Here is a 26,997-nt window from a genome sequence, read left to right as displayed (position 1 = left end):
AAAAGGTTCCATTACAAAATTACCTCTTTTTAGGTAACACTTCTACATAGATGATGATTGTGGTGTGCATATTTTCAAAAACAGGACATAATGTCCATTTATCAGTTTGTAATCTAGAATATATAGAGATTATACTCCACCTATTGTATTTCTGTCCCCTGGTATTACTTATACAGATTTATAACAACTGAAGTTATGAGAAGGTTAAATCTCAGATTTGGATTTCTATTTACCTTTCATTAGAATGTTATTTAACATCCTCCTCACCTAATGGCAATTATGGACGAGGCAAGACTACTGGGGAGCTGCAGAAGCTCCATCCCTGGGATGGAAACTCGGGCCAGTTATCTGCCTTTGTGTTTGATCCGCATCTTGCAAGTTTCTCTACCTTATCAACTCGACTTTTCTGAAATCACCACAATACCTATGTCACTGAAAATTAACCCCAACCAGTAACAGCTGGGATCTGAGGAAAAGATCCAGAAATTTCCATTTATAGGTCAATAACTGTGGTCTTCTGCAATTATTTTTTATTTTTTATTATTATCTATAGTTTGGGAACCTCTACCCACCTCTCCACCCCCAACTTTTTTCTTTTTGCATTATGACTTAAGCTAACTTTTCCATATATACCCTTTCCACCAGATGTACATTACAGTGTTGAAGAGCAAATCAGAATTTTTTTCAGAAAAATCCCTTTCTCAAGATATATTCCTATTAGTTTGCTTTCCTATATCCAGGTAAGCACATTGTGTTATTCCTGAGGCTTTTTTTGCACTGTCCTATGCTGATCCAAATCAAACAGACCTTTCGAGGGTACTGACAATGACGTCTTCATCGAACATGATCGCTGCTAAAGCTGTAGCTCCCTGTTTGCTCGGTAACGCTGTGCCAAGATCTTGGCCTTTAGATGTTCCCAGAATCCCTGGAAACGTTCCTTATTTGTTTGTGAGTATAAGCTCTAGAATGATTCTGCATCCACAACAAAATAGGAGGATGAATAAAGCAGTGTGAATCTTTTCCTGGGCTGCAATTTCTTTTCTTCACCTAACCACAGGACTTGGAGCCACTGAGAAGACAAGTAATACTCTATGTTGGTGCATTTACAAAATATACCAGCATTAAAACAGAGTAAAAGGATTTGCTGTAACAGGATCCATTTTTTTTCTTCAACTCTTCTTTCTGAATACTAAAAGTATTAACATTTCTGAATTCCAAGGGATACTGATGGGAACTGTGATTAAGGATTCCCATTGTTTAACTTTTAAAATATAAATTTAAAAACCAGTCTTCATATGTCCTAGCCTGATGACTAAAAGAAACCAGCTGGGTGTCAAAAAATCACTGTAACACTCAATCAAAACGGGCTTTGTTTAGATATCATAAAGGCTAAGGAAACAATGGTTCTATCATTAGAAAATACTAGGAAGATGGACAGAGATAACACTTCACAATGTCTATTAGACGATTTCAAGAAAGTACACTAGAAATTGATGCCCTTCCATTTTGGTTTTATTATGGGTCATAGGACAAAAGCATTTTTTTAAAAAAATGGGGCCTCTGAAAAACACAAAGAAAAGAGGATTCAACAGTAAGAATGGAGCCCAGCTCTCATCAGTGGGCATGGGGCTGGAGGTAGGGGGGTTAGAGGGCATGGAGCCGCTGTGTCCTGCCCTGCATGTCCTCGGCTGGGCGCCAGCCTCGGGGCTGGGCAGGAGGGCACCGCAGCGCCGGGAGAGGCAGGCGATTTTGCTGGCTCCCACAGAAAGCAAGATTGCCTACTGATGGCCTTAAGAATGGCAAATGAAGGCCTCTCAGGCCAAAGTCCAGGCAGAAGTTGGCCTTGTGGGGTTCCTGTCGTCCTGCCAACCAACCCGTGGCACTCCGGGGACATTGCTAGGAGAATCCTGGCCAAATCCTGCATGAGAAGTCACCTCCTTCGCGAGCTCTTCCATGTTGGGGGGTTAGACTAAAGGAGACCCCTTCTGTCAGGTTTTGTGGTGCTTGTGCACCAGCCAAGGAAAAGGAAGAGCAAGAAAAAGAAAGCAACTTGTTTAACCACACACGAGAAAAGGGAGAGAATGCTTCAGAAGAGTTGATCTGGGAACAAGCCCAACGTGCCCAAGTCTCAGCTCAGCTTGCTGTTTTTTGCAGGTACTGAGGGTTTTTAGCAATTTAAGTAACTATGACCCTATCTACTTCGGGCCATCACATAGATATCATTGCTTTCTTCAAGAGAGAGCGGTCCAAAGCCACTGCCACACAAAATACCGGACAGAACAATCTATGCACCGTGTGACCATAGTCAGAACCGGAAGTCCATACAGATGGATGTACGGAGCGCCTCTGCAGAGACACAAATGTACTAGGCAGATATCCTCAGAAAGAGGCCGCCATTTGCCATCCTTAAGGCCACCAACAGGGCTTTCCGTGAGGTCCTTCCGATACCACGTGTGGACAGATGCCCACGGATCATCAGATACTCCCTCGCCTCACCGGTGCCCGCCATCTCTTTCCTGAACCGAGAAAAACAACGCCTGGCCAGGGAAAGTTCATTTGAATTTGATCGTACTTTTCCTCTTGAAGAAAAGTGGAAATCCGAATCGCACACGATTTCTTTCAAACGGATAAACTTAGATGATTTCTCAGGGCTTGCGTCCATTTTTACACCACGCCGCATCCAACAGGTTTTTGTTTTAAGGTAAACCAGGTTTTTGGTCCTTCCCTGTGGAGAAGTTACTTTCAAGTCAGTGAAAGTTCTTGGCCCATGATGAAAAGTCTTTGCCAATTAGTACTCAACAACTCCAATTCATTTTTTTCTGGTTCAAGATGAGTAGGAGCCTAATAAGGCTGTGATAAAAGGGCAAAAGGCACCGAGAGCCAAAAGCGGATTAATGAGCTCCTCCATTTATTTGTCTTCCTAACAGCTGAACTGTTACAACTATTGACACTCTTCAAAAGGTTCCGCTCTGAACCCTGTCCAGGCACTGCAGGCTCCAATGGACATCTTCAAATCCAGAGAATGGAGGGGCAAGAGCTTCCCCCGTGTGATGCCAAAACCAACAAAGCCCCATGGATCAGGTAATGAAACTTCAGCTTTTCCCCCTTTGAGATTTATTTACTGGCAGCTGACAAGGGGCAAATTCAGCTCGAATTGTGCAGTCAAGGCCCTGTCAAGCTTTGAGAGGCACCCTTGTCTTGAAGCACCTTCATGACTGGCATTTCACTCAAAAGCCCTCGGCACTGGTCCTTAACAGCTTATGACATCACAAAGGACACTCCAGACAGATGCCTACATGGCATCCTGCAGCATTTTAAAAGAGAATTAGTGGTTTTAATTATGGTCGTAGTATGAAAGGGAACCATGCAAGCTCCACGGGAGACCTTTGATCAGACCCTTTTGCTAGTACAATGCCACGGAACTGTGACTATTCCTGGTAAGGGGCCTTTTCTTGCTGAATGACTCACCAGTGATCTTTGAATGCAGACAAGCTTCTAGCCCTCCCTCTTCATTAGTGAGCATTTCTATACAGGGGCCTATATAGCGCTTGGAGTCTAGGAGCTATACAATTGGGGGGAAAAGAATCCCCACAGATTCTGGCCTCTACTTAGGAAATGCTGAAGGACTCGGAGTGACTTTATTCATTAAAACAGGTTGCTATTAATTAACTGTCATAATAAAATAAAGAACTATTATTTGCATTTCTTACTATGTTCTCTTTAGTAATATGTATAAAAGATGCTTGTAACAGAAATGAATTTATTGAACCACTTCCCCATCCCCCGCCCCCCATCCCCGCCTTTTTTCTCTCCCCTTTTTTTTTTTTTTTTTTTTGCATTTTGGCAGCAGGAGCCTACTAATTATTGGGCCCGGATTTACGAGCCCAAACAGAAGTAAAACATAAATATAAAATTAACTAAGGAAATACAAAATCCTTTTTATTTGCCACTCTATGCAACTGAAAGAAAGCAAACAAATTAGCTTTATTTTTTAATCATTTCAGAGAATTGTCAAAGACAATAAAACTCCCAACTTTTTTTAGAATGTTCACTGGGTTGGTGTTTAGCTTGAAGTGTGAGATTATGTAACAGCCATAGCTACTCAGAAAAAAAAAAAAAAAGGATTTTTAACTTGAAGCAGAGCAAAGTTAGCTCTTTTAAAGAAAAAAAAAATCGCCCTTGGGAAACAAAAAATGTCTTTGGTCTGGTATTACTATTTTATGAATTTAATCTTCAAAACTGATCCCAATAAGCAATAAGCAATTTTCAAAACTGATCCCAATAAAAGACTCACAATCGATATTTAAAGTAAGTGAAAATAGCCCATTCTCTTCTAGCATCTAATCAAGCAAAGTCATTAAGCAAGAGACTGAGGAAGTAGGAAGTTTTCAGGAAGATTCTCACTGAAATGCTAATTGACACGGGATACACAGAATTTGCATACATAGCACATCACAATCATTCAAACACCCCACTAAACAGTACTGTTGTACCCGATCTGGGAGATGACTGTCTTCAATTTTTAAAAAATTTTTTTAGTTTTTTTTCTTAGAGGAAAAACTTTTGGACTTTGGAATTCTGGAAGCTGAACGATGAGCAGCTTTTTCACATCCTGCTGCCTTAGACATTTTTCCTATTTCTCAGACTTTGCAGTTCTTTTCTTAGGTGCTTTAGAGCAACGAAAAGATCAGGCAGCTGTGGATCATTCCGTGCTTTCTGGGTGTAGAGACGGAAGTGTCTGATGGTTTCCGATAACAAGACTTCGGGGTCTACACCTCTTTCCTGAAGACGTAACATCCGCTCACAGGCGATGGCATAGTTCTTGTGCCAATTCACTGGGTGTTCCTTTTGTAAAGAGACAATCTCCTTATAAAGCTGAAAAACAGCAAAGATGTTGGTATGCCATTGTTATTCCTTGACTTTTTTTCAAAACACAAAACACAGAGGAATTAATCATACAAGAGGAAAAATCCAAGCAGCCTATAGTAAAAATCGAATCATTGCTAGGCCATGCAGAAAATGCAAGGATGTGACTGTAATTATTACGGTGGCAGGAGGCAAATGTGCTTCATCTGAAACTGCTTCTGGGGTTTTTCGGATGTTGCAGAGGGAACCTAAGACACACTGTGTCAGGACAAAATGCTCTTCCTCCAGAAAGATGTTCTGGGAAAGGGATTTAGCTCTAATTCATGGAAAGCTATTTACTCAACAGGCAGAAAGGTTGAAACTCTAAATTTAGCTGTTGGAGGAAAAAAAAATAGCTTTCTTTAGAAAACTGCATAGAAAAAGAACTGGAAGGAATTTAAATTTTGACCCTCCTTTTCACGTAAATTTCTCTCTCATTAGAAACAACAGTAGTAACAATGGCAACAATAAACCAGCTCCAACAAATCCATCATTGAATAGGCTGGGCGTAGGACAATTTAAGAGACATCCTTAGAGTGAGATACCAAAAATCTTCAGGGCATCCTATAATTACAATTTCGACAGTTAAAATTTTGCCCACAGAAATCAGGAATTTTGTTTTGCAACATCAGAGATCATATGAATTTGGACAGAGTTTGAGCCTTTGATACTGAGTTTTCCAGGGAGAAACATTAAAATTTAACAAATAAAGTAGACCCAAATCTGCGCATTGGAATACTAGACTTGCTTATGTGGAAATTCCACAGCCTTCTGGGAGATTGGCAAGTTGGAGTCGGATCTGCAGGAACATGAAGTCGGCCACAGATGCGGTGAACACACAGAACAAGGAACAAGGAATGATGCTTTCTCCAGGGACAGCGACTTCTGCCATTAGAACTGTATCCATCACGTCATTCAGTGGAAAGGGACCAATATACTAGCTATTGCCCCAACTTCCACTCCAGGGCAGATAAATGCATCCCCACCTAACCTACTTTTAAATCACATCCACAGGAAAAATCTCAGAATTCATGTTCGATGTGTCATTTTGGTATTTAATAAGCTTTAGTCTTTAAGCTGGCTTTTAAAGCAGTTTCCCCCTTCGCTTCTTTCCCTCCAGAACAAAGGAAACAGTCACCTGAGCTTGCATGGACATCATAGCTATGAAGCTAGCCTCCCGCTCTTCCATTCTCTTGGTCAGATAGCCAGTGTTTCTCTATGTTTCCTCATGGTCTGTTGACTCTACTGTTGCTTCTCTTCCCAAGTGTCCCTTCGAAGAGGGAGGGACGCGTGTGAGGCGCACGGCACGCTGCCCGGCACAGAGCACATGCTCAGAACTGTGCACGTTCTTTACCTTCCAAGTGCTCAAAGTCCTACCAAGGTTCTGGAGTTCAAAACAGAGGCCAGCCCTTCAGTGAGCACTGTTCCAATGGCTCAAGAGAACAAGAGGCTCAGTCATGTGTTCCCCGTTATGTATTCTCTAGCTATGGAACAAGCATACTGCCCATTTCTAGAACACTGTTACTGACACACCATCGACTTATTTGGGGTGGTGCATTAGGCCACTGTGCTGTATCTTAAGAAGCTGGTCACTTCTCATCACGTGGAATTATATTTCCTCCTCTATGGGTTACTGTGACGTTTGTCTTGGCAGACTCTATTCTATTTACTGGGGACACTCATTTCTCAAATGTATTCCTAAAGATAACAGGGCTATTCCCTGCTCCCCCACTATTCCTGAACTTTAGGTCCCCCAAACTTAAAGTTCTGTATAAGCTACTGAGTGGAATACTATAAAAAACAACAAAAATGTCCTATACCTAGTAAGAATGTTCTTGAACAACCAGTGCCAGGAGGCGGTTTTGTGTGGACCCATCACGTATTTGACCTTATTTGGCTTGCAAACAAGGTCACACATCTGGAGACATATACACAGAAGAGACCTACCGATTTGTGTCCACTGAAAAGAGTAAAGTTTACAGGCCCAAAGGGACAATATATCTGTGAATTAGCTTCAGTAATGGCCTGGCCACTAACCATGGGATGGGTCAATGATAAGAATATGAAATAACAGTAAGTCTCAGATTTCTCCTCACTAAATACTGCTTGTTTTTCACACAATCACAGGGTATTAGAGATGAACAGGATATGACATGAGAAGAACACGTGAGCTTAAAGCCCACTTCTATTTTTAGAAGAAATCGAGGCCTGGAAAGGTGAGCTTACAGTTGGCAATTAATGGTGGAGCTGGCCTTGAACCTGGACCTCGCTGTTGCCAGATGGAACTCCAGCTTGTCGTCTCCTGTAATCCATCCCTTGCTGTCCCTGAGTGGTGCCTCGGAGGGTTCTGCCTCTGTCCCTGTGGACTGTCCTCCCTCACCCACCCTCTCACTACTCTGACCCTCCGTGTGTCTGGCCAGCCCCTTCTGACCTTTTCAAGGTGACACTCCAGGGACGTCTCCTCTGAAGGCTCCCCTCCCTTCCTCACCAGCGCCTCTCCAGGACGGGGGACGCATGTACAGCTTGCTGTCCCCACAGCTCCTCTGTAAACCCTGCATGTCCCTTGCAAGACTGAATGTAACTGAGGACTCTATCTTTTGTCTCCCTCTGTAGGCTGCTATCTCTTGGGTAGCAGGGACAATGCTTGGTTATCTTTGCCACAATACTGGGTACAGGCGAGGCGCTCAAGAAAAGCTCTGTGAGTAAATGAGGACACAAATAAACAATGAGCCCATGATCACAACATTTAGGAGTCAAACGAGTCATGCTGACGGGACACCGTGTGATTTGGACCGAGCACCGAACTGGTGCTGGGTGGGCAGCCTCACAGCAGCCTGGAGGTAGCACAGACACCTCGGCTGCTCACACACATGGCTCCAGGGCTCGGGTCTCACTGGCCCTTGCCAGGACATCTGTTTGCTAGACAGCAGGCTCCGAGACAGTCTCTGAAGGCGTCTCAAGAGCCCAGGGCTATGAATCGCAGAAAAGCAGGGACTCGTTAAGACTGGGGAACGGCAAGTTCTGTCCTCCTGTTCCCCACCAGTAAGGACCCCCCACTCTTGATGGTTTGCCCTCCTGGGGCCACAGTCCCAGGACAGAGCCAGTCTCCAAGATCTTTATCTTTCTCACGACGTCCCAACCAGTCACGGACCTATTGCTTCAAGTGCAGTGAGGGGCAGGACGCTTGCATGGAGGGCCACCCGTCAGAACTTGTCTGGTGGGGGCTGGGTCCTTTTCCAATTGCTTCCTATGTGTTTCCTGTTGCTGTTGTAACAAATCACCACCAACACAGTGGCTTAAAACAACACGTGTGTATTATCTTCCACTTCTGGCGGTTAAAATACATAAAATTAAGTTGTTGTTTATTTATTTATTTATTTTTTCTCCAAAACCAGCAGGGCTGTGTTCTTTCTCGAAGCTCTAGAATATATTTCTTTGCCCTTGCAGCTTCCAGAGGCTACCTGCCCTCCCCGACTTGTGGCTCCTTCCTCCACCTTCCAGGCCAGCCACCCAGTGCCTTCGAATCTTTCCGTCCACCCTCCGCTTGTATTATCACCTCTCCTTCTCTGCCTCAGACCTTCTCGCCTCCTTCTTAGAAGGGCCACGTGATTACACTGTGTCCACCTGGATGACCCAGGATCATCTTCTCACCACAAGACCTTTAACCACATGTACAAAGTCCCCTCGGTCATGTAAGCCCGTCTATCCATTCACAGGTTGTGGAGATGAAGACACGGACATCTTTGGGGATGGGGTATCATCGGCCAACTGCACCATTTACTCTAGACATTATTTGTGATACACGAGTAGTTTTCCATTTATACCGCTTTACAAATCAAATACAACTAGACATGACAAAGTAAAAACTTTACTAAAAACTCTCCATTCCAATCACCACCACCTTCCCACCAAATACATTTAGGGATATAAAAGTGTAACATACGTTATATGCGTGGGTGTAGAGTTGAGCCTTCACACTTGAAGGTATGTTCGCAGTTTCTGCCAGGTTAAAGATGAAGAACGGTGTTTTCATCCTGGGAGTCAAGGTTTGGGGAGGAAGAGGAACCATGTTGTCAAGTTTCACATTTAAAGCTACATCTGTCTGACTTCCCACTGATAGAGAATATACAAAAACCCTTTACTGAACACTTTTTCCTCTCTCATAGTCACAGAAGTTTACTCAGAACCAACAACAACTTCTTTCCCCGCTGCCAACACGCGACATTCAACCTGCTTGCCAAAGCTTTGAGGAAAAAGCTTAAATTCTTCATCATGATTATGCATCGGTTCTCCACCAGATGTACATCAATGTCATGGGAGAGCAGCTGGGAAGAGGGGCACAGGGGCACTGAGTTCGTCAGCATGGCCCTGAAGTGCCCATTGCAATGGCTCATGCCATGTGTGATTCGTTCTTCAAAGGCAGTCAGACTCTCGGACCATGTGTCTCATCCAAACTGTCTTTGGCAAACCCATTAAGTCAATACCTGCCTGGATCATGACCTGCTTTCTTCTTTTATGTGATTTCCTCCCCAGCTTCCCTACCTTCAGTCATAGTGAAGCATTGTGCAAACGTACGGTGCATCTTTGATCAGTTCTTCAAAGCAAGTGTTTGTCCCTATAACTAGGCTGATCACTTGCAAAGAGACTGTCTTCCAACTTTTTCCAAAAACACTGCTGCCTAAACGGCAGTATGGCTATTTTTGTAATTGCTATTTTGAAGCTCCATTTCTTGACTTTTTTTTTTAAAAAACCTCTTTAAACTTATGTAAATCCTTTATATCATAACTCAATCCTCAGTGCAAAGCACAGACTCTGGCTCAGACAGGGCCCCCTTCCTTTGCTGAAGGAATGCTTCCCATGTACTTGATATCCCTGTTGGTATGCCACTGAGGACTTTACTTTTTTAAATATATTTAAAAAAATTCTTTTTAAAAAAGATTTTATTTATTTATTTGACAGACAGAGATCACAAGTAGGCAGAGAGGTAGGCAGAGAGAGAGAGGGAATAGGCTCCCTGCTGAGCAGGGAGCCCGATGCGGGGCTCAATCCCAGGACCCTGAGACCATGACCTGAGCCAAAGGCAGAGGCTTAACCACTGAGCCACCCAGGCACCCCGAGGACTTTAATATTGTATTTAGGTCAAAGTCTGTGAGTGTTAGATATCTTGAGTATTTTATTTATTTCTTAAAAGATTTACTTATCTGAGAGAGAGATAGTGGTGGGGAGGGGAAGAGAGAGAGGGAGAGAGCCAGATTCCCTACTGAGGGTGGAACCCCACCTGGGACTCGATCCCACCACCCTGAGATCACCACCCCAGCTGAAACCACGAGTCAGATGCCTAATCGACTGCACCACCCAGGCACCCTGGTATTCTGAATATTTAAAATAACGACAGGAACCAGCCGCATCCAGAACATCCCTGTGAAGGGCTCCATGCAGGAACAACAGCATATCAGCACTCAACAAGTCCGTCTGCTCCACTGGTCTGTGAGCTCCTTGAGGGTCGGAACCGTGTTGTATTCATAGGTGTAGCTTCCAAACCCAGCATGGTGTCTGGCCTCTAGGAAGTACTGGGTCAGTGCTTAAATAATTAGCACATTACCCATGGATTCAGGGCCTTATCAACTTCCCCTCAATCAATTACACTTTGGTTTAGCTGAGGCAGGAGAGCCTCGGAGCTGCCCAGAGTTCCTGAGTCAGGCAGAGGAGAGTTCGAGACTCTATCACATGTAGCGATTTGGCTCTGGACAAGTAACCTCTGTTTTGTAAAACCTCCAGTTTGTCCTTTTGTAAAACGGGGATAATAGCAACCTCTTTATAGGTTGTTATGAGGGCAAAATGAGATTATGAACGTACAGCGATCAGCACCATGCCTCAAACAAAATGCTCACAAATGCTATTTTGTTAGCACCACTGAATCCCAAACAGACTGCAAACACGTAAGTGTGGGTTAGTCACCTTGCTTGCCACATCTCTTCGTTGGCCACAGATTCCCAAGAAGATGGATCAAACCTGCAGTTACAAGAAAACAGTGACATTTTTCTGCTGGCTACATTTATTGCTACGGACATGTAATCTTTGTTTTATAATCTCACAGGGCAAATAAAATAGGTTGGATCTTGAAGTACTGATAGGGATGGAAATAATAAACTTCTCCTAAAAAAGTCTGATCGCTAGGAATTTGAAAGTTTGGTAAATGTGTTCTTAATCTGCATAATGAGCCCCAGAGCCCCATGGGAGCAGACTAAGGATTAGTGGGAAGAGGCTGGAGGCATGGAAGAGCCAGCTGTTCCTTAAGAAGTGCTAGCTGGGCAACAGGGACGGGGCGAGGCCTGGGTCGCTCTATGGACGCAGCCAAGAACCAAAGAGCTGAGAAGCAGGGCGATAAGCCTGAGAGAAGGGACTCCTGGCTTTGCTACCATCATTGCTGGAGCCAGGATGCTGCTCACTGGACACTTGCTAAACCATCTGCTGAGTTTTTCTTTCTCTTAATTAAACTTTCTTATTATGTGTCTTTTTTGATGGAATGGACTTAACAAGTGGTGTTGGGTACTTGTACTTTGGCCAGCTGTTTGCAGGAAAAGGTTATATTCTTTCTTTTTTTTTAAAGTGAGTTCCATATCCAACATGGGGCTCAAATTCACAACCTTGGGATCAAGAGTCATACGCTCCAATGACTGAGCCAGCCAGGTGCCCCAGAACAGATTTTTTTCTAACTTTTTCTCACGATGGTCACTGAGTGCTTTGATAGAGACCTACTTATCCATCTCCAGTTGGTGCAATGTGGTCTGATTGCTCATAAATGGATCCAAAACCCCTTTGTAGCATTTTTCAAATCATCTTGCCTGTTCCTGAATTATAAGCAATAGTTATCAAATCTTTAAATAATTCATAACTTAAAAATATGCAAGGGAGGCACATTCCTATCCATGGTGACTCAATTTCCATGGGAGAGAGTCAGCTCTGCAGAGATGCTTACAGGAAGACTGATCATCCCCCAAAAAACATAATAAGGCTAATGACGAACAACTGTGAAGAACAAGTTACTCATCAAGGGCCAGTCTCCCCCAGAGAGAAATTATATGCCGTTCTTAAAGAATGACAAATAAAGTTCATGCATTGTGCAAACTCTCACGAGACAGAGGATGACAGACAATATGGCGTCATGAGAGCTGGAAGTGGAAGATGCTGTGTCCCAGACTGTCGGGGAGCCCACTCAACCACAGCCCCCCTTACCCTCCAACCTCCCTACTGTTCTTTAAACAAGAGGACAAGAAATACATGTTCTCTATTAGGATTCACACGGGCAGCAAATAACAATATTAAGAACTAATTTAAAAAAATAAAAAATATGCATGGGTATCTCAATATTTAGTAGGTTTTTTAAGCACACAAAACTGCTATGATCTGATGAAAAACACAGCTGCCATTCATACCTTCCATATTCTTCGGTCCAGTTATAGATATTTCTTGTAAGTTTAATCCACTCCTCAGGGTTGAATACAATCTCTGAAGGAACTAATTTGTCACAAGAGCCCCAAGGCCACAATGAATAGTTCTTTTTCCAGGTTGGGTCACCTTCATGAATTCCTATGCAAACAAATGTTTTTTTTCTATTGAAAACAGAAAAATATATATATATTTTAACTCAAAGTTCTAAATGTTAATAAATATAATTTACGAAGGGTCATTTTTGACTCCTTAAACCGTTGTTAAAACCATGTGTAAACATTCTGGTTTATTTAAATCTTTCCCATATGGGCTGTTTAGAATTTACATTAGTGTAAAAAAGCTATCTGGGGGAGCTGGGGGTAAGTTAACACACATAAATGATAAAACTGATCTGTTCATAACATTGTAAGAAATCACGTGGGGACAAACATTGTTAGTGTCCATTTCTGTGGTGACACCTTTTTTTTTTTCATTTTACAGGTGGAAATATACAGCTGCATTTATATCCCTACTTAGATGTCTCCTTCCTCAATTCCCACTGCCCTTTCTTTTTCGTCTCTTTTATCATTACTGTATTGTACTTATTGTTTGCATTCACAAATCTCCCCGAGTAGCCTAGAAGCACCTGAGGATAGGCTCTCTATCTCTAAATTAACTCTGAGTCACACATAGCACAATGCTTAGCTAATTCACAATATTTGCTGAATAAAATTAGTTAAACTGAATAAAGTATGAGGAGCTTTGAATCCTGCAAAAATCAGGAATAGAAATGGTTTAAATAAGCTTGGTTCAAACTCACTATAACTGAATAGCTCTATCCCAATTCATGGTGTATGCCTGAGTAGCTATTACTAAGTATGGTGAGGGGCGGGGGAGCATATTAGAAGAAAGTACTTGAAAGTGGAAAAACTTCATGAACTTTGAAATGAGATACTTTTGGCATAGATTTTAAGGCTTTTCCCCACCATTTATGACCCCTATGATTTGGAGAACATTACTTCACTACATGTGTCTAGTCTCCTCATCTGTGAAATGGGTATAACCCTTTCAGAGCTATTTAAGGTTAAATGAGGTAACTGATACAAAATACAGTGTTCGAACATGAGAAGCGTTCTGGTTCTGGGGAAGACTTGGAGTAAGCACACTCTCCCCTGTCTCTCCCACTGCGCACCAGACTTCCTGGACAGACTGTGTAGAATTGGAGGACTTGGAGACACCAGAATTCTAAGTTCCGCCAAACCTGTGGTGAGTTTGCCATCTTTCGCTTTCTGGTTCCCAAAATTTAGAGGGAAAGGAACATGTCTCTCTAATCAGAGGAGCTGTGGTTGCAAGAGCTAGGAGCAAACCCTCACTGCTCTTTACCTCCCTGTGTCCTCTGGCAGCCTGGTCCCAGACATAGATAGTCACAGAAAGTGCATGGCAGAAGAGGGAAATTAAAGCCCCAGTTTTCTGCCCAGAGAACTGGAAAGAAGGCTCCACGGTGGGGGAAGGGCCAGGGTGAAGACAGAAAGGAGGGAGGTCAAGACAGCAATCCCATAAAGTTGTGTATGAACTCCTGGCTTATCTCTGAGCTCAGTATGTGTGGATCTGACTGTTAACAGACTTTGAGAAATGAGCCACTGGACAGATGGCTACCCAGGTCCCAGACTGGGTAATGGGCAGCACACACAGGGACTGATTTAGGTAGCCCTGCAAATGCATTGAAAACAGAACCAACACTGGAACTATAGGCCTCAGAAGGCAGGTCAGAACTTGCAGCCTGAGATTTACCTGACGGCCTGCTAAACAAACAAAATCAACATTCTCTTTAGGATTTAAATAAGGCCCAAATATTCAAAATGTCTAGGATACAACCCATAATTATTTAGCATACAAAGAACCAGGAAAATCTCAACTCACATTGGAAAATGCAATCAATAGATGTCATTTCCAAGATGACACGGATATTAGAATTGTCAGACAAAGCCTTTAAAACATCTGCTATGAGCATGCACCAACAAGTAAAGGCAAGTACTCTTGAAATGAATGGAAAAACAGAAAATCTCAACAAAGAAACAGAAGATATGAAATGGAACCAAATGGAAATTACAGATGTGAAAAATACAATGATGTAAATTAAAAATTCACCAGATGGGCTTAATGTTGTCTGGAGAGAAAGAGAGAGAGGATAAGAAAGAGAGAGAGAAAAAGAGAGAGAAAGTGAGAACTGGCAGTTAGGGCACCTGAAGACAGATCAAGAGAAATAATACAATTTAAACCAAGTGCAATAAGACTAACAAAAAAATGTACAGTCTCAAGTATCTGTGGTCTGATGTTCATGTCATCAGAATCCCAGATGGAAAAGAGAAAAAATGTAAAGCATAAAAAGTAAAGAAATAATGTCTAAAAAGCTCTCAAATTTTGTGAAAGACACCCTCTTACAGATTTAAGAAGCTCAGTGAGCCCCAAACAGATTAGACTCAAATCCATGCCAATAGACCATAATCAAACCACTAAAAACTGAAGACAAATAATCTTCAAAGCAGCCAGAGAAAAACAACACATTACACAGAGAACAACAATTTGAATGACTGTGGGTTTCTCAAATAGAAACTATGTAGGTCAAAAGAATGCAAAATAACATTTCTGAAGTGCTGGTGGGGGGGGGGGACCAACCCCCCCCCTCACTAACAACTCAGAACTTCATATCCAGAATTCTTCAAAAATGAGGAAGAAGTAAAGACATTTTCAGATAAAGGAAAACTAAGAGAATTCACTGCTAACCATCTTGCCCTAAAAGAAACACTACAGGAATATCTTCTGATGAAAGAGAAATGATACAAAAGGGCAACTGGACAATCAGAATCAAAAGAAAGGCAACATATCTGGTAAATATCTGCATAAATATCTTGGACTATTTTTTCTCTTAAATTTGAATATGTACATATGACAGTTGAAAACAAAAATTATCACGGGTCTGATATAAGGTACATGACAACACAACCAAAAGTGGGGAGGTTAAAGGGACTTAAATGGCAATAAATTTTCTATATTCCACTTGAAGTAGCAAAATATTAATCCTGAGTAGACTGAAGAGTTCAGTACATATTCAGTTCAGTGATTCCCAAGATCAACTGCTAAAAAAAAATCTACCAAAAGACACACTAAAAATCTCAAAAAATAATTTAAAATAGAGTACTAAAAAAATCAAATTTTCCAAAAATAAGGCAGGAAAGGGGAAGCAGTAGACTAAAAACCAGAGAGAACTGAGAGCAAATCATAAAATAGTAGACAGACATCTAAATATGTCAATATTTGCACTAAAGGCAAATGTCTAAATGCCCCAATGAAATGATAGACATTGTCAGAATGGATAAATAAAACAAGACCTGAATAAATGCTATCTACAAGAACCCCACTTCAAATATGATATAGGTAGTTAAAAACAAAAGGATAAAAAAATATACTATGAAAACACTAATCAAATTAAAACCAAAAAGGGAACCTGGGTGGCTCAGTGGGTTAAAGCCTCTGCTTTCGGCTCGGGTCATGGTCCCAGGGTCCTGGGATCAAGTCCTGCATCGGGCTCTCTGCTCAGCAGGGAGCCTGCTTCCTCCTCTCTCTCTGCCTGCCTGCCTACTTGGGATCTCTGTCAAATAAATAAATAAAGTCTTGAAAAAAAAAATTAAAACCAAAAAAAAACCCAGAAGAATTCTTTTTTTGTAAAAACAGAGAAGATGTAAATGCCATTCAATGGCATTTTCAGCAAATACGAGGACAATCTGACATTTATATGCTGAAAAGAAGTAACAATATAAAACCCCCAAGAACCCTGTCTCAATCCCCCTGTCCCCCTTATGAAAAGTAACTCAAAGTAGATCATTGATCTGAAATGTAAAATAAAACTATTAAACTCCTAGAAGAAAACATGAGAAAATCTTTGTGACCCAGCACTAGGCAACGAGTTCTTAGATGTGACACCAAAAAGCATAATCCAAAAAAAGAGAAAAGTATAATCTATAAAAGAAAAAAATGATAATTGGATTTCTTTGAAATAAAAAACTTTTATCTGCAAAAGACACCTCGAAGAGAATAAAAAGTCAAGCTACAAACTATATAAATCATATTATTTGATAAAGGATTTATACCTAGAATACATAAAGAACTCTTAAAACTCAATAGTTAAACAATCCAATAATCCCATCCACGTTCACATACAAACCTGTCCATGAATGTTTATAGCAGCTCTATCCCCAAACTACAAACAGCCCAAATGCCTTTCAACAAGTGAATGGATAAAGACACTGTGGTATACTTCTACAGTGGAACACTACTCAGCAATGACAAAGAACAGACTATCGGTACACACAATTTGGATGGATGTCAAAGGCATTATGCTAAGTGTGAAATGCCAGCGTTCAAAGGTTACATACTTCATGAATCCATTACATGACTTTCTGGAAAAGGTATAATGACAGTAATGGAGAACAGGCCAATGGTGGTGGGGGTGAAGGCCTTGGGGACAGTGTGACCACACAGGAGCAGCACAAGGGAATTTCTGAGGTCATGGCTCTGTTCTGTATCCTGATTGTTGTGGGAGTTTACACAAGTGTACACATGTGTTGAAATTCATAGAACTCTACATCAAAAAAAAATTTTTACTGCATGTAAAAATAAAATAAAATAGTAATTGTTAATATTAGCTTCCTTCCTTGCAAAAAGTACCCATTTAGAGAGCTTTCATATGATACTGATGGCTCAATGCTTGGGGGAAAAAGTCTCTATCAAGTGCCTCTCAATTGTTCACGTCCTCTGACTTAGTAATTTCACTTCTGAGAATCTATCCTAAAAATTTGAACTTCCACCCCCTCCAAAGAAAAACGATACACAGTCATTTAATATAGTCTATAATTTTACCATAGTTAAAAATTAGGCCATGTTAAATATCTACTAATAGTTCCATTCCCCTATTATTAAAATATGGTACATGTACCTACTAAAAATATTCACAGAGTGTGTAAAAAGCATTAAAAATGGTTTTATGATATTTATTTAAAAAAGGATTCTTCTGCATTATGCTTTCAACTTTGTAGAAAATATGCATTTTTGATTTATTTGTATTTCTGAGTGATAGAACCATTTTTTCTAGTTTAAAAAACAATTTTTTTCTTAAAGATTTTATTCATTTATTTGAGAGAGAGACAGTGAGAGAGAGCATGAGAGAGGAGAAGGTCAGAGGGAAGAAGCAGACTCCCCATGGAGATGGGAGCTCGATGTGGAACCTAATCCTGGGACTCCAGGATCACGACCTGAGCCGAAGGCAGCTGCCCAGCCAACTGAGCCACCCAGGCGCCCCTAAAAAATAATTTCTTATTCTATAATGAACAATGCTACTTTTTAAAGTAAAAATTTTATTTTAAAATGTTACCAATAAGCAACACTAATCATGAGGCCCTGGTTAGTCAAAAATATTAACAAAAATTGATGGCCCAGAAAAATCATCACCACGTTATATTATAATAGCCAAAGTCGAGAAAAACAAAAGTGTCCAAAAACAGAGTATTTGTTAAGTCATTCTGCATCTATGTAAGAATATTAAACAGTCAAGAAATGACAGTAATAAAGGCATTTTTCAGAGTACATGGGGAAATGTGTCTGACATGATACCAGGTGAAAAGAAACTGAACAGGTAACTAAATATGATCCCAGCTAGTACAGTATGACTATGTGAGAATGGTACGTGTTTGTGTGAGCACATAATTGGTGGTAAAACTGAATCGAATTCCAAAAAGTTTACCAAGATGTTAAGACTATGACATCTGTCTTAAAGACAGAAGTTACTGCTCTTTACACTTATCTGTCTGTATTTTTTAGAGTTTCCAAGGAGCATACAGCATTTCCAAAATGAGGCCAGGCCTCATCCATGGCTATGGGATAATGCCCTTGACCATCTGGGCCCCACCCTCCCTCTGCACTCATGCCTTCACCTAGCCGTCTAAGCCCTGTGCTCCACACTTACTGGGCCACCCCCAGTTTCCCTAGAGCTCAGCCAGCCCTTTCCAGGACTTCACACAAGCACTTCCCTTGAACAGCCTTCTCCCGCCTGCTTGGCAAACTCCTAGCTTGTCTTTAAGTCCCCAACATTTTGTCCATACCAACACTACCATGCTTCCCAGATGAGAGTGTAATTTATCTGCTTCAGACGTCATGCATGGCCCGAAACTCTCCCTGAAAGACCCCAAGAGCTGGGGCCGTGCCCAAGCGTCCGTAGCTTGTACAGTTGTTGGGGCATCTTGGCCACTCAGTGCTTATTAAGTAAATGCGGAAGGAATGCCACCAGGCAGAATTAATTGCTTCTTTACCCATCTCCCAGTTAAATCACCCATTCAGTAAACACAAAACCTGGCCGTGTAGAGCGTATCCCATTATATTACAGAGAGTTACATGCCCCCATGTATAGATGCAACTAGACTGTGGTCTCTCTGAATCTGGAACTCATCTCACTTTACTGCCAAGGCCTAACATGCGCTGGAACATAGCAGATTCAATAAAAGTTTGTGGGGTTACATTAAATAAAATTCATCCCAAAAAATTCCTCTTTATGGATGTTAATGGCTCTTGGTATTTCATTCCAAAATAGAACAATTAAATGTTACTCTCATAACACATTGATACCGATTACTTACTGCTTCATGAGCCACAGTAAACTCAGGCTCTGAACATCACATATCATATTCTTAGGGATAATTTAACTTGGGAATTTAGAGAGAATTTCTCAAGTTCCCTTGATAAGAGAACAGATACTACCCAACAAGTTTTCTTCACACCCTGGACAATCCCAAGCACTTTGTGGATAGGAAAAATGTTCAACACTGTACCACTGAAGGAGTTATTCATTCGCGACCTTAACTATGAATAATTTTATATTCTTAAGTATAGAATTCACAATTCTCATGTTATCTCAGCCAGCATAACTGTAGGTGTTTTTCTTATTTACAAAAATGCCTTATCCTTTATAAAAAAAAATCCTTAGGCTATTTTTATATAGTGATTATTCCTGGAAAACATTTGCTTTACACTTAAAAGGGGGCCACAGTGTTGATCAGGGGAAGCTATAATTGCTTGCAATCCACCTGCAATGATTTCAAGTAGACAGGCACATCTCCAATTTCTCTGAATTGTACTAAGATCTTATTTGCTATTCTTGTTAATCTGTCTTTATTTTTCCTTTACCCAGAACAATAACATTTATTTCTGCCTGGCCTCATTTATGCACAGATATTCAATTTAATTACAAAGCTAATCTCACCGGTGACAGGAAAATAGGTGTAGAAAATTGGTCTTTTGGATGAGGCACAGCTGCTACATAAACAATTTTAGAAAAGCTTAAGATTTTAGAAAAGCTATTATATGAAAAGAATGCTTACTGTTTATTTATTTCAAGAAAATGATAAAGATTAAACGTGACCATTCCACTAGGTAATACTCCTTCCACAGGATTCCACCGGTCTCCAGGAAAGTTGACACCTGGTAAATGCTTCGCCATCTTGGGTAAATACCACTCATAAGTCATCATCTATCAGAAAAATAACAAATGATGTCATATTTTTTATATACTTGCTAAAAAAGAATCAAGTTTATAAAGTATAATGGAAAAGTTCGAAGATACAGATATACTCATTAAACATTAATATCACAATTCACATATGTGGCACTGACTTCTCTAATGACTTAAACCTTGGATTTCATTTCTTAAGCTGTGACTATTATTGGTAACATAAGCACCCGGTTTGATCTCACCCCCATGCATCTATCGGACTACCCAGAATGATCTTACCCCGTTCTCCTAGCTAGAGGATGTGTACCCAACTTTCAGGCCAAGCTCAAGTACCACTTCCTCTGTGATGCACGCCCCACCCCCAGGTTCCACAGCAGAATGATTGCTCCTACAGCACTTTGCACCTACCTCTGTCACAGGTCTGACCCTATTCCTCGCTCACCTGTGAGCTTCTAGAGGGAAGGGACTATGTCTTCAGCTCTGTGTCTCTGCACCTAGCACGAGGCCTGGTTCTCAAATTCTGTTTGCTGAAATGAAATGTTTAAGGTGACCAGACCAGAGATACAGAGATGTGTCATTATTCTTTCGTTCATGCATGTACTCAAGAAACAAGTATTGCTCACCTACAGTGAAGAAGATAAAATCCCTGCCCTTGAGAAGCTCAATGCATGATCATCTAGACCTCAAAGACAAAACCCCTTTTGGCTAAATTATGTGACTTTACTAGTACATCCAAATTAACTACATATCATCACATGTTCTTTTTAAAAATATTTTATTTATTTATTTGACAGAGAGAGATACAGTGAGAGAGGGAACACAAGCAAGGGGAGTGGGAGAGGGAGAGTCAGGCTTCCCGCTGAGCACGGAGCCCGATGCAGGGCTCCATCCCAGAACCCTGGGATCATGACCTGAGCCAAAGGCAGACGCTTAACCGACTGAGCTGCCCAGGTGACCCTCCACATGTTCTTTTGATTGAAATAAATCATTGATATCAGGAAAAATCACTTTCTCTTAATTCTATACTTATCTATACTTTTATATGTACAGATTTACTTTTTTTAAAGAAAAGACTCCTATTTACACTTTCAAACCTTTGTTATAGTTTAGATATCCTCTTTTGAACAACTACCTTTATGTTTTACTTGCTTTATACAAGTAAGTTAACTAGAAATGACAGATTACTTTTAATCTAGGTATATTTTATAAAAACTCAAAACACATTTATTTTATTTTATTTTTTAAAGATTTTATTTATTTATTTGACAGAGATCACAAGCAGGCAGAGAGACAGGCAGAGAGAGAGTGGGGGGAAGCAGGCTCCCTGCTGAGCAGAGAGCCCAATGCAGGGCTCGATCCCAGGGATCCCTGAGATCATGACCCGAGCCGAAGGCAGAGGCTTAACCCACTGAGCCACCCAGGTGCCCCTCAAAATATATTTATTGAATTAGATTTTATTACCCAACAGTTTCAGTTCTTGGGGATACTAACATTAATTCTATACCTTCTACACGCTTTGACCTCAATAGTTCTCATATAATTCTCAAGGCAACCTTATTGTGTGAGAATAATTACATTAGACACTGCTGATTGCCCACTCAACAGCTAAAACCCTCTTCTCCCTCACACAATCCTGACTTGGATCAGGTTATCCAGCGAAGCTAAATGCTTGGGTCTAGCCTTTCTCCTCTGCTAGAAAGTAGTTTAGGAATGGGCATATGACCCACTACAGGTTAGGGGGACCCGAGAGAAGGTCTGCTAGGGGCTTCTGGGGCACATGTTACTCTCAGCAGAGAGAGAGGAAGGTGCGGGGAGAGAGAGAGAAGGATAGAGAGGGAGAGGAAAGGAGTGGAGGGGAGAGTAGGGGAGAGGCACTTTGCTCCATTTTAGGACGTGATGTTTGGAACCGGGCACTCATCGGTTCAAGATGGATGGAGAAAAGTGGCCCCAGAACGCTGACCTCACTGAACTGCTTATATTATTCATCCTAAAACCTCCTATCTTCAGACCACTTCTTATGTGAGATTAAAAACTCCATAGTTTAAGCTACTCTCAGGTATTTTGTTTCTTGCATTCAAAAGCATCCTAACTTATATGATGATCATTTCCATTTTATAGATCAGGAAACAGAAGCTCTGAGAGGAAAAAAATCATTAGCCCCGTGTCACACATCCTGGAAGTGACAGAATGAGGACTTGAATTTAGGTCTAATTAACTTTGAAATCCATGCTTCTCAACGATGGTTGCTGCCATCCTGATTTTAAGTACTTAAAATCATGGTGGGATACCATATTATGAACTAACAGCCTAGCTTTTGTCAGAATCTACACTGAAGATCAAAGTAATCAACTTGTGTAGATGATATAAATGCAAACTGCTTATAAAAATGTGTAATGTGCAAATTTCCCTATATTTGCAAACCTGTTTATATAGTTTTCTTCAAAAAGTTCAAATTATTCATTCATTCAGTAAAATTTATTAAATATTGTGCCTAATAATTTGCTCAATCAAACTAATCATAGTATTAAGATTAGTATCAAGATAAGGAATTTCTCTTTCCCTGATGACTGGTCTAAAAACACCAGAGATAGATTTGTTCCCTTTTAGGTATTTACAGTTTAAATTATAAATCTTATATAAAGCTTAAATACATTTCTTCAGTTCCAGAAGACTGTTCTAATAGAACTGGAAATCTTCACAAGTCCTCTCCAAACATATTTTTGTTATAAGGCCAAAAGTTTACACACAAATCCTATAGCAGAATTGTGGTTAATAATTTCTATTTTGAGTGAAATGTTTACTCATCTGCAGTATAACTTATTTTTTTTTATTTTTTAAAATATTTAATTTATTTATTTGTCAGAGAGAAGGAGAGAGAGAGAGAGCACACAAGCAGGCAGAGAGGCAGGCAGAGGCAGAGAGAGAAGCAGACTCCCTGCCAAGCAAGAAGCCCATGCGGGACTTGATCCCAGGACCCTGGGATCATGACCTGAGCTGAAGGCAGTGGCTTAACCCACTGAGCCACCCAGGCATCCCTGCAGTGTAACTTATTTTATATTCAACCTAATGTATTTTAATCTTGGGACCAGTAGGCAGTGTTAATTTGAATGGCTGGGTTGGCTGAATGTCAAAGAACTATTTTTTTTTAAAATTTTATTTATTTATTTGACAAAGAGAGAGACAGCTAGAGAGGGAACACAAGCAAGGGGAGTGGGAGAGGGAGGCGGGGCTTGATCTCAGGACCCTGGGATCATGACCCGAGCCAAAGGCAGACACCCAACAACTGAGCCACCCAGTCATCCCAATCAAAGAACTATTTAAAAATAAATTTACTGTGGAAAGAACCAAGATACCCTTCAGCAGATGAATGGATAAAAAAGATATGATCCATATATACAATGGAATATTATGCCTCCATCAGAAAGGATGAATACCCAACTCTTCTATCAACATGGACAGGACTGGAGGAGAAATAAGTCAAGCAGAGAGAGTCAATTATCATATGGTTTCACTTACTTGTGGAGCATAAGGAATAACACAGAGAACATTGGGAGAAGAAGAGAAGTGAATTGGGGTAAATCGGAGGGGGAGATGAACCAAGAGAGACTGTGGACTCTGAGAGACAAACTGAGGGTTTTGGAGGGATAGGGGTGGGGGGCTGGGTGAGCCTGGTGGTGGGTATTATGGAGGGCACGTATTGCATGGAGCACTGGGTGTGGTGCATAAACAATGAATGCTGGAACACTGAAAAGAAATAAAATAAAATAAAATGGAAAAAAATAAAAATAAATTTACAATACAGTACTTTCATGGTTTGTCATGTGAACTAGAGACCTAATTATTATTTGATTCTAACACAAAAAAAATCAATTCTTAAAACATTCAGTTTAGATGAGAAGGAAGCAATTCATATGGCTTATCCTATTAGTTAAAGTAAACAAAAGAACATGATATATATTCTACCTAAGAGTAATTGTGAAAACTATACCCATCTACCATTAAAAATTGGTTTAAAAAATACTTGTTTTAAAGTGATTACTGTTACTATATTCTAAGTATATTCTTTATATACTTACTTCCTGATCCACTAGTGAAATATCTGGTCTCAGTCCCTCACAATAATGCATGTAACGGAGAGAATTCCCTGGCAAATCTCCTCGGAGTAAGATAATTGCGTCACGAGGCATAGAGGCTAGAAGGTTCTTTGCAAATTTATCAACCACGTAGTTGGTCCTTTGGTCACAAATGCTAAATAAAAGGATAATGAAACATTAAAATAGCAACATACTGCTACAGTTTTAACAAGAGTGGGTTTATTTCATGCTACATTCCTTTCCCATCACACATTCTACATGTAGTGTTTCAAAGTAGTCTAATTTGTATCTTCTAAGAAGATGCATATATTTGAAAAAAGAATGCTATCATCTGAAAGAAAAAGAGAAGGAACTAATTGTGCAACTAAATAAAGATTAGTGTACTGCTTTACTTCTGGAATTTATAATCATGTCTATAAAAAGGGAATTGGTTAGTACTCAAGAATAAGTCCTTTTTTCCCCTAAAAAGACATCTAATTTCACTAAAAAGAAGTAAGGCTTCTGATTTCACTTGGAATTAAGTAATTTCAAGTCAATTCCAGTTAGACCAAAGAAATTTTCAGAAATGCAAAAGGAAATCTGGCAGTTTCCAGCATAACTTTGTGTAGCATTGGTTTAACTCTCTTGCATGCAAACTTGATCTTTTCCATCACTTCCCCAAGCCACAGGCTCCCTGTGGTCCTCTCTCCCTTCTAGACAGAAAATTCATTTGGGAAAAAGTCCAATGAGAAGGAAGGGAAGGAAGAGTTGGTTGAATTGTTTACTGTTCTCCAGGCATTTTTTGCTACACCAACAACAGCAGTATAACTCCTTTCAATGAAAGAGTGGACTTTGTAACTTCAAAGAGAACTGGCGTGAATTCTGTGGGCTTCCCATGAAAAAAGAAAAAGACTACCAGAGAGCAAAAGCATAAAAAAATGGAACAAGCATTATCCTTCCTGTTATTATCAGGTCTGTCACATGTAATAGTTCTAAAAAACACAGCCTAAAGTTAAATCACTGGGCTAGCATCACGTAGCAAATGAACACTGCTAGAAACAAAATATTCACCCTTGCCTTTGTAGTTGATGCAACCGCTCCGCTGTGATTCCCTACTTTGCAGGGTGATGGTTCCCATTTTGCCCCCTAGCAAAGTTGCTGTCTATTCCATACCCCTGGGACAAATGCAAGAATTAAAACAAAATAAAACTGCCTAGCCTGTGCTAGTAGCCCTGGTGTTGAACCTGGGTTGCCCTCAAGACCCAAGTCAAGAAAAGACTGGGACAAAACAAACTTGGGAAACACAGCGGGCTTTGTAAGCCCTTGTTGAGCAAGCTATGGAGTTGTATCCAGGACACGCATCCCCTCTCTACCAGACCTCCTGGTGACACAGGCGCCCTAACACTGGCTCTACCCTGGTATTATAAAGAACATCAGTTTTTAAAGTTAAATTGAAAGGGGGAAATTCAAGCGCCTAGGTGGCTCAGTAGGTTAAGTATCTGAATCTTGGTTTCTGCTCAGGTCATGATCTCAGGGTATGAGATCAAGCCCCTGCATCAGGTTCCCCATTGAGAGCAGAGTCTGCTTGGAATTTCTCTCCTTTTCCCTCTGCCCCTCCTCCTGCTTGTGCTCTCGCTCTCTCTCCCTCAAATAAATAAACAAATAAATCTTTAAAAAAAAAAAAAAAAGGAGGGGGAAACTGAACCTTTTAAAATACCAATCAAGGGGCACCTGGGTGGCTCAGTGGGTTAAAGCTTCTGCCTTCGGCTCAGGTCATGACCCCAGGGTCCTGGGATGGAGCCCTGAATCGGGATCTCTGCTCAGTGGGGAGCCTGCTTCCTCCTCTCTCTCTGCCTGCCTCTCTGCCTACTTGTTATCTCTGTCAAATAAATAAATAAAATCTTAATAAATAAATAAATAAATAAATAAATAAATAAAATACCAATCAAATCTCACTACAATGAAACTCCAGTGGCGTTTTCCACTGTTCTAATGTTTACTCAAATACTGCTGGAAATGAATGAACTTTGATCTAAAATTTGGACATGTTTTATACCAGACTGAGATTTTCACTGGCAATGTTATTCAACAGATTTTGAATATATAGAGAGATATATCTATCTCTCTCTATATATCTATCTCTGAATGCCTAAGAGCTAAGAAACTTTTAGAACTTTATTTCAAAATAATTAACATTCACTCCTACAGAGTGAACTAGATAAGGACTGGGGTGTTACTCAAAAGATGAAATCTTCAAAGCATAAAAGGGAGTTATTTTAGGACATAAAGAAGGCCCAAACGTCTTTGCTCTCCATCTAAGTGGTATTTTAGATCATGGACTTTTATTATATCCTCCAGATCCTACCAAGTATCTCTAGGGTTTCTTAGAGGAAAATGTATGACTAGTTTACATGACCCACCCAAGCCCTTGTTTGCAATGCCCTGAAACCACACAGCATGCTTGCTGAGATTCTGTTCAAAAGTTTAAGAAGCACTGCCTTTAGACTCAGCTGCCTCACTCTGAAAACCAGGGGAGGTTAAATGGAAATAAAGCCCAAGACTCTAAATATCTATATGTCTCTTGCTTGAGTGCTCCTTCCATAAAAATAAGCACGTGTTACCTGAAATTAGAATATATTTGGTAAATTATAAAAAGAGCTGCTGAAAGCCACTCCAGACACTGAAGCCCCCTGACGTTCAGTACTCGGTTACTCTCGGAAGCCAGCGCCGCCAAACCCAGGCCCGCGAGGACAGCCACCACGGCGTTGCTCTGCATCCAGAACCTCTCCACCTGTCAGAGACATGCAGACAGGACATCCGGCTGACTGGTTACGGCAATCGGTCAGGTATTGTGGGTTTAACAAAGATACTATGTACCCCGAGCTGCTTATGCCCGCGGTCACTCAGGTCTTGTTCGCAGACTCCCCCAGTGCAACTCCTTGTCACTTTATTTTCCAATTTTCAAGCATTTCTCCTTTCCAGTTGGACACAGGAAGCTCCCTTTTTTGGATCCACATATTTGTTTCAATT

At 40.8% G+C, this 26,997-nt stretch overlaps 1 protein-coding gene across 2 annotated transcripts in view; it reads right to left on the bottom strand.

The window, feature by feature from the left end:
- Positions 1–3,748: 3,748 nt before the first annotated feature.
- TMEM260 (transmembrane protein 260) overlaps positions 3,749–26,997 on the bottom strand; it is a 67,917-nt gene continuing 44,668 nt past the window's right edge. For both annotated transcript variants that reach the window (XM_080807621.1, XM_080807622.1), the window contains 7 exons: positions 26,589–26,758; positions 23,971–24,142; positions 19,764–19,912; positions 12,342–12,518; positions 10,864–10,917; positions 8,849–8,939; positions 3,749–4,875 (listed from right to left, as the gene is read on the bottom strand). In XM_080807621.1, coding sequence (XP_080663747.1) covers positions 4,621–4,875; positions 8,849–8,939; positions 10,864–10,917; positions 12,342–12,518; positions 19,764–19,912; positions 23,971–24,142; positions 26,589–26,758 — 1,068 coding nt within the window. In that variant the 3' untranslated portion in view covers positions 3,749–4,620. The remainder of the gene's footprint in view (positions 4,876–8,848; positions 8,940–10,863; positions 10,918–12,341; positions 12,519–19,763; positions 19,913–23,970; positions 24,143–26,588; positions 26,759–26,997) is intronic.

The sequence above is a fragment of the Martes martes genome (assembly GCF_963455335.1).
Source record: "Martes martes genome assembly, chromosome: 7".
Lineage (NCBI taxonomy): Eukaryota > Metazoa > Chordata > Mammalia > Carnivora > Mustelidae > Martes > Martes martes.
Note: the sequence above shows the minus strand (reverse complement) of the source record. Positions and strands in the feature narration are given on the sequence as shown.